Source organism: Aegilops tauschii, chromosome 6 (assembly GCF_002575655.3).
Source record: "Aegilops tauschii subsp. strangulata cultivar AL8/78 chromosome 6, Aet v6.0, whole genome shotgun sequence".
Classification (NCBI taxonomy): Eukaryota; Viridiplantae; Streptophyta; class Magnoliopsida; order Poales; family Poaceae; genus Aegilops; species Aegilops tauschii.
The window spans coordinates 13385592-13397882 of record NC_053040.3 but is presented as its reverse complement, the minus strand read 5'-3'; the positions used below and the strand labels follow the sequence as shown (position 1 = coordinate 13397882).

Below are 12291 nucleotides of genomic sequence, written 5' to 3'. Positions count from 1 at the left end.
TGAGGGCGAAGCGGACATAGAGGAAGTAGACGAACATCGAGCACTCGCGTAGTCATTTCCCAAAAACCTATCCGCCTCTCTCCCATACAGGAACCGGAGAGAAGGGGTTTTGCAGACCTGCTATCCCGTCGATCGTGCACGCGGCGGACGGGATGGAGTCACCGGCAACAGCAGCAGCAGAAGGAACGACGGTGGGCATGCGTGTGGAACAGATGTGATCTGTTCGTGGCGGCTAGGGTTAGGAGACACCGCAGGAAAAATAAGCGCGTTGGTGTGAGCTCAGCTCGGATCATTCCCGCCGCGCCGCGCCGCGCGACGAGGCGAGGCGGGCGGCGGAGGAGGAGTGCGCGAGAGCCTCTTCTATTCTCAAACTCCAATAGCATGTGGAAGAACATCCCTTTTAAAGAGGTCCAACTCTTTCTCCACTAGTGGGATGGGACTAAACTTTCCACTACACCTAATGCCAATAAAGGACAAGTTGAAAGAACCAAAACGCCGCCGGCGCTCCCTAGGCTTGTTTTTTCTTTTGACGGACCCTATATTTGAGTCAGTCAATTTGCTACTAGCCCGAAGCCCACCAACTCTGTGATCAAGTCCTCTCTATCCCAGAATTACGAATTGAGAAGTACTCCTTCCAAAGATCACACTTGTCTCCCAGGTTGCGACAACTGGCGCACGACATGTGCGCCACTAGTCACAACATAACAGTTTTCATTTTTTTTTGTAGATCTGTTATTCAAGACGTTTTAACTCTTAAACCATGCGTCCAAATCTCGAATCGTTTCCACCGTCGGATTCCTTGCGTCGAGATCTAGAAAACTAGATCCAATATTTATAGGTTTTGACGAATTTTTTTAACAAAAAAATGGATGAAAAAACCAAACCGGGAGCATGTTTATTTTTCCTTTCCGAAAGATGTTTTCGAGAGGCACGGCCGTGCCTCTCGCGGTGAGAAGCAAATTCGGGTCTCTCGCGGAAGCAAAATCGTGCCTCTGACGGGAGAAAAAAAGAAAATGTTTTTTTTTGTTTCCAAGAGGCACGGTCGTGCCTCTCGCGGAAGCAAAACCATGTCTCTGGTGGAAGCAAAGCCGTGCCACTCACGAAAAGAAAGAAGAGAGAAAATACATTTTTTTCTGTTTCCGACCGTGCCTCTCGCGGAAGCAAAACCATGCCTTTCCGTGGAGGAAGAAAAGAGAAAACATATTTATTTTTTGTTTAGGAGAGGCACGGACGTGCCTCTTGAGAAAGCAAAACCATAACTCTCGCGGAAGGTAAACCGTGCCTCTCGCTAAAGAAAAAAAAGGAAAACTCGTTTTTTTGTTTTCGAGAGGCACGGCCGCGCCTCTCGCGGAAGCAAAACCGTGCCTCTCGCGGAAGTAAAAAAGGAAAACACATTTTTTTCGTTTTCGAGAGGCACATCTGCACCTCTTGCGGAAGCAAAACCGTGCCTCTCGGGAAAGCAAAACAATGTCTCTCACAAAAGCAAAAAAAGTGTGTTTTTTCATGAGAATTTTTTTGAATGTTTGTTTTTCGGAGAGCTAAGAAACACCGTAGAAAACTGGAAAGCCAAAAGAACCAGAAAAAACTATCTAAAAAGCTGAAAACGCGTGCGGAAAAATAATAAAAAAAATAAAATCCGAAGGGTGCGCCCGGAGCGCGACACGTTGCGGTGGCCGAGAGCGCGCCAAGTAGCGCCTCTCAGCCCACCGCAAGTGATTTTTAGGAGGTTCCCGAAAGAGCGCTCATCAACTAGTTGCTCTCTCTGTCTCCCTTTGTTTTTTCTATTTTATGTGTTTTTATTTTTCTTTTTCTTTTTTTACTTGGTTTTCTTTTTCACTAAAGCTGACGGTAACCAATCTTCATGCTATCCAAGGCAAATCAGTGCCAGATATGCGAGTGCAAACCATTTTCGTCTTTGCCATATGCATTCAATTTTATTGTCTCAAATGCTTACATCTCAATTCATTGCAAGGGTCGAACGATGAGCCGGTAGCTCCACTTGGAGTTGGGCAAGCAAGCCGAATGACGCCTCCTGGTGTTCCCACTCTGATATCCAAAACCATGTGAACTCCCAATTATGCTTATGAAATTCTTGCTTGTTGACTTTCTGTGCTTGTACTCTTCCTTGTGTGTGCTTGAGAACTTGTGCATGTGTGCTTGAGCTTGAGAACATATATTCCTCTATGTTGTGGAATGGTGATTTTGCTATGATGTGGGAACTTTTGTGATATGTGGGATGTGATATAATTGCGATATATGTGAAATACTATTGCTATATATCTTTTGATGCAGGCATAATTGAAACCAAATTTATAAAAACATTGAAAACAAATTTGCCTAGTGCATCACTCGGAAAAGATAGCGATACTGAGTACACCTCTCGGCAAAGGCGACCAAACCGACGCAATCTAGCCAGCTACCCGAGAGCAGAATACCGGTTCTCTGGAAAAATGACACGTGGCACGAAATAGGCGCTCCTGGCTCGGAACTTCACCGGGAGAAACTCTCAGCAAAACAAAATGACACGACAAATGTTGGTGAGCTTGCTGAGAGATCCTTCCATGGCCGAGAACACACAATAGCTCTCAACAAAAGGAGGTACTTGACATATCTGTTGGAAATATGCCCTAAGCGCAATAATAAATATATTATTATATTTCCATGTTCATTATTAGTTTATGTTTCTGTACTATAATTGTATTGGTTCTAGAATATGAGATTCGAAGGAAAACCAAATGCATGTGCGGAAACATGAACACCAAGATGATCCCTAGTCATGCCTCTAGAACTAGCTCATGTATTGATTGATGATCTTGTTTTTCTGATCATGAGAATACTTAGGAGCAACATGTATGCTATTAATAATGAGAACACATTGTTGGCAAAACAATGTTGTTGGATAGACCCAACTTATGAATTACTAAGAGATATTATCATTATTGTGCTGTTAGTATTTTCTTATATCTTGTTCATGATTACTGAGTTCAGAAACCGGAGGCCCCGATGGTTGTTTAGCTCTGTAGGGATACACTGAGACAACATATTACCCGAAAATCTATACCGGCTAATAACCAGTGCTTGTAGTCGTCACTAGGTGATCTACGGACCTGGATATATTTTTTACTTCTGGTTGTTCTTTGTACTACCTTGACAGTTGATGAATAGATTGGTAGTTTTGTCGCAAAACAAAAGAACCAAAGTTTTGGTATGATATGTGCCTAGAATTTCTTGTGGGGAGAATATCATACGAAAACCAACATTCAAACAAAACTTCGTGGAAACCACGCTTAAAAGTTCTATTGAAATCTGAATAAATTAAGGGATGTTAAGAGGATGATTTTCTATTGTCATATGAAATTTCAATTTAAAACACATTACATGATGCCAGTTATGAAAAAGATAAATTCATCAATGAATAGTGGCGTTACTGTTCTACACTATTCAATACTGATTTTGTCTTTTTCATAGCTCATATCCTGTGATGTGTTTGAACTTGAAATTTTGCATGCCAGTAGAACATCACCCTCTTAAAATCCCATAATTTTTTGAGATTTTTTTGATACTTCAAATCATCACTTTCACCGGATTACACCGAATATTGGTTTCCGTATGATATTCTCCCCATAGTTTTTTTTTGTGAGGGAGTAACTTCAAGCCTGTCGTATATGCTGCATTGCACACACACAAAAGATACATGGAATGTTATGTACATGCCACATCTTGCTAAAACTGATTGCATCTTACTAGATCCCGAATGTGATCTTTTTATTTAAAGATTACTCTGTACACAACTATGCATACATTCTCTCTTGGCATAATGAAATAGAGAACACAAGTACACAACTAATCTGACACCTTCTTGATAAACTTACGTTGCATGCCATCAACAAATGAGACAAAACCACATCTCCAAGTCTTAAATGTAAAGAGTATGCCAAACCACAAGCAAAAACCAGACACTACCCCAGCAATCACACAGTAGTACATCTAGCAGTCATCCTCTTTACCATTTCTATTGTCCGATGCAAGCGAAGCATTTGTGCACGGAATGTCTATAGGAAACCCACATAGTCCAGAATTGTTGGAGTAAATTGATGGGTCGGTCAGAGTCTGCATCTGACTCCGAGCGGGTATCTTGCCCGACAAATGATTGTTCGAGACATTCAACGCGCCGAGCGCCAATAAGCTTGATATGCTTGGAGGAATTGCTCCAGCAAGTTCATTAGAAGATAGATCAAGGGACTCGAGAAAAGTCAAACTACCAATGTTTTTAGGGATGCCGCATGACAGATTGTTTCTTGACAGGTTCAGAAACCGGAGGCCCCGAAGGTTGGTTAGCTCTGTAGGGATACACTGAGACAACAGATTACCCGACAAATCCATACCGGCTAATAACCGGATTGTTCTTTGGAAAATCTGCTCCTGACCCTTCCAGATTATGACGAGTTTATCATTGTATCTTGTCCCGTAGAGTAGTTCTGTATTTGAAATATTTTGTGGATTCCTCATTGAGGTCAAGCTGCCGAAGGCTATAGGAATCGAGCCGGTCAAGCTATTGTTGGCTATGTTGAGCAACTGAAGTTGCGAAAGCCGTGATAATCCTGAAGGAATTTCTCCGGTGAAGTTGTTTGATTTGAGGCTAAGAATTTTCAAGGATGTAATTTGACTCCCAATCCATGGAGGGATAGCACCAAAAAACCTATTATACCCGATGTCCAGGGTGGCCAGCAAGTTGCAACTCATTAGGACTGGCGGGAAGACACCGAAGAAGCCATTTCTAGCAAGGTAAAGCGATCGAAGAGAGCAACTCTGGTTCGCCATAGCCGCAGGGATTTTACCTGAAAAGGAGTTGTTGGATAGATCCATGAACTCAAGAGCCCGCAAGTTCCACCAGCGGTCCGGCAGCTTCCCTGCGAACCGATTGTTTGACAAGTCCATATACCACATAGACTGCAAGTCGCACAAGCAGCCTGGAAGCTCCCCGGTGAGCCGGTTGTTCGAGATGTGCAGTGCCACCAGGGAGAGGCGCCTGCAGAGCTGGTGTAGGATGGCGCCGACCAGGCTGTTGTTGTAGAGCCGGATATCTGCAAGGTAGGGCATGTCGCCGAGCTGTGGTGGGATGGAACCGTTGAACCTGTTACTGCTGAGGTCGAGTGTTATGAGGGACCTCAGCCCCGAGATGCTGGCTGGGATGGCGCCGCCGAGGTTGTTCCCACTGAGGTCCAGAGAGACGAGGTCGGGGAGCGCTGCAGTGTCGAGCGTGTCGAGCCCGCCAGAGAGACCGCGTCCCACGAGCCTTAGATAGATGATGCGCTCCTGGTAGCAGACAATGCCATCCCAGGCGCACGCCCATGTGGCCTGGGACCAGTTGGAGAGCGCGGTCGGGTTGCCGAGGCTGGCCTTCCATGCCAGAAGGGCTTGGCCGTCCGAGGAGGACACCAAGGCAACCGTCGTCGAGGGAATGGTGGTAGCTGCCAGCAGGAAGAGTGCGACACTGCCGGCGAGGTGAGTGTGGGCTATTCTCTTCATGTCCTGGACTGAGAATGGTTGAGCAGAAAGAAAATAGTCCAGACGGCAGAAAATGGTCAGCACTGGCATGATATAAGCATACGGATACGGCGATCGAACGAGCTGGGCAAATCGTGTGGAACGAGTCGTTCGGGGTGCATACCTTCTACGGACGGCAATCAAGGTACCACAACAGGGGGAAGAAGCCATGAACGGGTCAAGCCTGCTCAGCGTATTAAAATCCCTTCACAATTGGCATCCACGCTGAGTTCATTGCTAATTAAATAGGCAATTTTTGATTAACTTAATCCATGAGTAAATCACTACCATAGCATTGACACAAATAAACGCATACTGATATTCAGTGAAGCAAGCACATACTACGCTAATTACAAAAAGATCTACGTAAACGCTAGCATGGCGAAAACAGAAAACAATAGGAGCGGAATAAACGAGTTATACCCTCCAGTAGGCCATGCAGAGGCCGCGACGGTGGTGGCGGCAGCAGCATCCTGGGCGGCCTTCTTGTCGGCTTCAACTTTCTCGGCGGCGGCACGTTCGGCGTCGGTAGACATGGTGATGATGAGGGCGAAGCGGACATAGAGGAAGTAGACGAACATCGAGCACTCGCGTAGTCGTTTCCCAAAAACCTATCCGCCTCTCTCCCATACAGGAACCGGAGAGAAGGGGTTTTGCAGACCTGCTATCCGTCGATCGTGCACGCGGCGGACGGGATGGAGTCACCGGCAACAGCAGCAGCAGAAGGAACGACGGTGGGCATGCGTGTGGAAAAGATGTGATCTGTTCGTGGCGGCTAGGGTTAGGAGACACCGCAGGAAAAATAAGCGCGTTGGTGTGAGCTCAGCTCGGATCATTCCCGCCGCGCCGCGCCGCGCGACGAGGCGAGGCGGGCGGCGGAGGAGGAGTGCGCGAGAGCCTCTTCTATTCTCAAACTCCAATAGCATGTGGAAGAACATCCCTTATAAAGAGGTCCAACTCTTTCTCCACTAGTGGGATGGGACTAAACTTTCCACTACACCTAATGCCAATAAAGGACAAGTTGAAAGAACCAAAACGCCGCCGGCGCTCCCTAGCTGCCCGAGATCCAGGAATAGTCACACGGGCGTACAGACTGCTAACTTGCTGAACGTGTTTTGCGGAACTGTTCTTTTGACGATTTAGTCCATAATACTTATTCCAATGAATAAGACGGGCACGTTTCTCAAAATCAAACTTTGACCATAAATTATATGAACAATATACATTTCCGTGACTTAAAAAGTAAACCAATGAAAACTTTCTTTTCAATACAAATTCAACGATATAATTTTTATTACCACATATATTCATATTTGGTTGGTCTAATTTATGATCAAACTTGAATCCATTGAAATGGGGGAGTATAAAATAGCCACGGAAGTTTAGAAGGATGTTTGTTTTTTATCCTCCTAAAAGTGTCAAAATATATAATGAAGCTACTTGGACAAACGGTGCTATATATCACAATCCAAGGTTTTGGCCTGCCCTTGGCTTCCATAATTTCTCTACATACCACTCGACCGGATTAACTTACCGGCAGGAATAGAGCCAGAACTATAAGACTAGAAATCATAGGATAGATAGATACATACAGTACTACATATTGGAAGATCTAGGGTCCATTTCAATTGTGTTATGTCATCCAGCCAACCAACCCGTGCTAAATTTTGGTGGAGAAAAGGACCTCCAAGGCTCCAACGCCTCGTCAAAAATTTGGTTGTGTAAACGGGATGAGGTAATGAAGCTAGGGAGAGCCAAATAATTGGATCTCAATCGAATAGAACTATCGCTTTCATCAACGCCAAATGTTTGTCAGGCACTTTGGGGCTCTGATCCAAACATGGCCCCAGATAGTTAATTCAAAATCTGATTTATGAGACACTATCAAAGATCAATTTTTTTATCTAGTTGTTAATGCTTGTATATCTACTACTACCTTCGTCCTGATTTATTAGTCTTCCTTGTGTTTAAGGTCATATTTTGACCATAAATTTAACTAATAAAATATCAGTTATACATAGGAAAAATAGTATCACCGAAAATTATGTTCAAATACGGATTCATTGATATAGGTTTTTGGTAACATGCATTAACAGTTTTTTTTATTAAAATCTATGATCAAAATCAGGCATAAAATACAAAGAGGGCCAATAAACCATGACAAAATTAGTATTACTCTTCTATGGTTTGAAAAACGCAAACTAATCTAATGCTAAAAATAAACTAACCTTAATTTGATCCCTCGTCCATGCGGCCGCCTGGCCAGAATGCACGGTAGATCAACACGAGGCACCTGCATATCCCCTTCCCTTCTTCATGGCGGATGATGGCCAGCGGCAGGCGCGAACGCAGATGCGAGCACCAGGATTTGAACCCTGGTGGGCTGGGGATACCACAGTCCCTCCAACCATCCAACCACATGTTGGTTCGTGATTGTTCTTTTGTTTGTGCATAGAAAAAAGAGGAGTCTGCATTAATTATTTTGCTTACATTTTTTTTAGAAATTTTTGCTTAAATAATATAGGCCATCAGCACCAATCGTGTACTCTACCATCACGCTTTTTTTATGGTACGCTTTTGTTTTTTTGGTGGACTTGCGATGGACAATCTCTTCCCTACCATTCTTTTTATAAACTGGGCACTTTCCTAATTATCTATTGTATTTTTTTTGTTGCCGTACTTTTTTTAACACAGTAACAAACGCAAGCGCTTATACATACGCGCATATACTCATCCTTATGAACACACACGCACACCCTACTCATGTGAGCACATTCAAAAGACTGAGCCGGCATATCATCTTAAGATTTAGGAAGTCACTATAGGCGCTTCGTCGTCGACGAAAACGTCTCCTCCACTGAAAGCGCATCACTGAAAATTCTGAAATAAATCCAGTAATAATGCGAGCGCCAAGACTTAAACCTTATTGGGCTGGGTTACCACTGTCCCTCTAATCATTCAACATAGGTTGGTTCGCTTTTGTTGCCGTACTTTCCTACACCAACCAAAGGCAGTCTTTTTATATATATATAGATCTTTTAGTAGAAACACAAGTGAGTTAACCAAAAACGTGTTGGTTCTAGGAAAAAATAGACGTGTTGTAGGTGACATGTCAAACTATTTGTTCATGGTAATATTTGTTTGTAAAGGTTGTATCTTTTAAATCTTAGTTGTTAATCTCTAAAATTTACGGTCAGGATAAATGTGAAGTAACGTGATGGCTCATTTGACTACTGTTTGATAAGTATATAATAGATAGATAGATTTGTGATCCTTATGGCACAAGCTGAACTGACGGCTGACGACGCCCATGTACATTTGGGGGCACAGTCCCACAGTATATAACAATTTATTCAAACACGTTCACAAACGTAAACTCGATACAAAATGTCTTGCGCGTGCTAGGCCACAACACTTTAGATTCAGACAAGAGGAAAAGAGCCTTCGTATGAACCTCGCGCTCCCTGCACGCTGCTAATTATTGGCCGTGGTACTAGACGGGAATGGCATAGATTGTTGGTACGTACGTCGTAGCAGCCTACTACGGTTTGGTCGCCTTCTTGCCAATGCCAAACACCGGATTGGCGTACGGCATGAAGTGGCACACCGGCGTTCCAGGGTGTGTACCTAGCACCTGGAACGACGGATGAGCCGGGCTCCACCTGGACGTGTCAAAGTGGCAGAATGCTAACAACTTGGCTGTCGGGCTCCCGCCGACGAGTCCTCGGAGCGAGACCACGTAGCCCTTGTCCGTGAGCCCGGCCGTCATGTGACACTGGTAGACCCGGTAGGGGAATGGCATCTTGTGGCAGCCGACGAAGTAGTCACCATGGAGCTTGGTGACCGCCTGGACCTCGTACAGCTGACGTGGCAGGCCGCCGCCGGCCGGGAGCACCGACGTGGCCGTCCACATACCATGGTCACCACCGGTGGAGCGGCCAATTAGCATGTTCATGGCGCTCCGCACGGTGCTCTCCAGCGACGTGGTGCAGACCCTAACCTCGCCGGCGTGCGGCAGCGACTGGCACAGGCTCAGTGTTTTCGCCACGTGGGATGCCTCGGCGGAGCCTGTTGGGATGTTGAAGGTGGTGAGGACGGCGCTTAGGTTTGCGAAGGGGACCTTCTCGGCGAGGTCGTGTGGGAGGATGGGTGGCTCAGCTTCTGCAGGGAAGGACATAGTCATGGTGCTGCCCGGACGCAGCTGTGCCTCGTAGAAGAAGATGCCCGTCGGTGCCGCCAAGCTCGCCGTGCACATGCCGGTCCAAGCACCGCACAAACTGATGCTGGGGAATGCAGGGTAGCGCTCCACTCGAGGCGCATCGTCGATGCCTGGAGAACACAGCAGACTTATTTACATACTCGTGTCAACATGACATGGTTACTTATATCTAGGCAAAAGTGACGTACCTTTCCGCACAAGGTCTGCGATGGCCTCTGGCATCGGGGTGCCCGGGAGCCAAAAGCTCACAGCCGGAGTGCCGACGGCCACCACGATCAGAAAGAGCACAACACAACGGTACATGTCTGGATCAATATTGGAGCCTGCTTTGATTCGATGGTGGTTGCCTCCCGCAGTCCCGCTCCCCCGGTATATATACTCTCCTTGCTCGTGAACTTTTTTTTAATATCAGAAATATATTAATATCATGAAGATACCAATTACACCCGGCCTCTGCAACAGCGCGATGTTGTAAAGACACAACGGATATACACAGCCAAAAGACAAAAAAAAGAAGGAAAAAGAAAGAACGAAGAAAAATAAAGAAATATCCTGTCCTTGTAGCTGCAGCATGAATCACCACCTAGAGAACACCCGAAATTCAAATTCTCCAAAAGCCCCGCCTCCAAGAACGAAACAGTGCACATGCACCGTCATCGCTCGATCCTAGATCTTAGGTTTTCACCCTGAAGAAGATCCGTGCTCTCAAAACAATACCTTCTACAAGGTCAGTGCCAGGCACAACCAATTAAGGCCACGCATTGGGTTTTCACCCTCAATGCTAAGACTCTGTACTCCGCATGTGCTGTCGCGCCCACTTGCCGGTGCCGCTGTTATGAGTCATGAATCACCAAGCAAAGTCCTCGTCACCACGAAGACTCGATCCGCCATTACAAGGCCTCAGACCTTAGCCGCCATGACATTCTCCACCACTGTTTTCACTATGAAAATAAAAATACTGACGTGTCCCATAATGTCAACAGATACCGAAGCTTCGCGTCACACCCTCCTGAAGCCACTCGGGCTGAGATAGAGGCACACACGGCCGAATCCCATCCGATCCAACATTCTACAGGCATCAAGTACTAATGAAGATCTCGAGTGGAGCATTCCGGAACTCGTCAACGGCCTGCACCCCACCTCTAGCTCCTACCGCATCGAGGACCGACAAATCTCATGACCCAGATGGCTAGATCCATACGGAAAAGCTCATCAAGCAGATCCAGATCAGACGCCACCAGACGACCATGACCACTACTGCCTCCTGGACACGCCCCGCCGGACACGGAGCATCTATTAGGTGCAGCCGTCCGTGGACGCCCCATGCAAGACTTGCGGCCGGATCTGGCTATCCAGATCGAGCAGCCACGTAGCCACGGGCGCACATCACCAGCAGCCGACCACGCAGATAGCATGGGTCAGCACGGTAAAATGAAGATTCGATTGAACATTATAGCTGCCACAACTCGATGTCTTCTCTGTCTCTTTCTCTGAACCTTCTCTTGCTCGACGTTACTTCTTTTAAGCAACGACGTACACATTGATTGCTATTTTTGTTGGTAGCTTACCAAATGGACCACTTGGTAAGGACGTACACATTATTATGACCTGTTCTGATGTATTTTATCTATAATCATCGAGGTTTTCACATGATGGATCATAGCCGCCTAAGATAGTACTCCATGGTTGAGATGTCCATTTCGGTGAAGACTGTCAGCATTGTCCTTTTGCCCTGTATTTTCAGGTCCTTTACAAGTCTATCTTTTTGAATTATTACAATTTTTTTTTCTGTTCGCATTGTTATCATTGCATCTGCTCGATAAGTTACTGAGCTTTGTTTCTCACCCGAGTTCTCTTTAACTGTCATGCGTTCTCAGTTTCAGTGTGAGTAAGCAATTGACTGATCTGCGTTTCTCTTTGGACAGGTCTGCGTTCTCCTATTAGCAGCCACCAACGAAATAAGCATATGGCAAGTGGGTGCTGAATTCATTGATTGATTGGATCATGTCATCACTATTTTTCTAAAACATATGATAAATCGTCTTGCTCTCTGGCAAGGTATCTTCTGACTCATGCCGGCTTTAATAAACTAGTCAACTTACCCGCACATTTGCGCGGCTACCTTGGATACATTGTTGTAGAAGTTAATTAAGACATTTCTCTCTTCGATTCATATTACATCTTTATATTCACAAAAATGTTAAACTATATTTTATTAAAAGCTCAATTCATCATCAAGTATGAACGTTTTCTATCTTGATTATGTTAAAATTTTGTGACAGTTTATAATTTATTTTTTTTACGTTCAATTTTCGTTAGATATATTGGAAACCAACTTAATTGTCTATCTTTTCTAAATATATTATTTCTAATACTATACTTTGGCTCTAGTTTTTCTGATTCAGGTATTTTGTAACATTTTTATAAAGTTGCAGGATTGATATGCGCATTTAGGCCAATACCGTTATTCTAACTATAGTCTGAACTCTGAAAAAGTCTGAACTCAGATAAAGAATCCATGATCC

At 45.0% G+C, this 12291-nt stretch overlaps 2 protein-coding genes across 2 annotated transcripts; both read right to left on the bottom strand.

Annotated features, from left to right (window-relative positions):
- Nucleotides 1–1771: 1771 nt before the first annotated feature.
- On the bottom strand, nucleotides 1772–6155 carry LOC141025474 (uncharacterized). Its single transcript, XM_073500821.1, has one exon. It carries the CDS (start codon nucleotides 5716–5718, stop codon nucleotides 3988–3990), a length of 1731 nt encoding a protein of 576 aa, XP_073356922.1. The 5' UTR covers nucleotides 5719–6155; the 3' UTR covers nucleotides 1772–3987.
- A 2675-nt stretch (nucleotides 6156–8830) lies between these two features.
- LOC109748154 (BURP domain-containing protein 6) lies at nucleotides 8831–10331 on the bottom strand. Its single transcript, XM_020307194.4, has 2 exons — nucleotides 9955–10331; nucleotides 8831–9876 (listed from the first exon to the last, which is right to left on the bottom strand). The coding sequence occupies exons 1-2, from the start codon at nucleotides 10067–10069 to the stop codon at nucleotides 9089–9091; spliced, it is 903 nt and encodes a 300-aa protein (XP_020162783.1). The 5' UTR covers nucleotides 10070–10331; the 3' UTR covers nucleotides 8831–9088.
- Between the last annotated feature and the right edge of the window lie 1960 nt (nucleotides 10332–12291).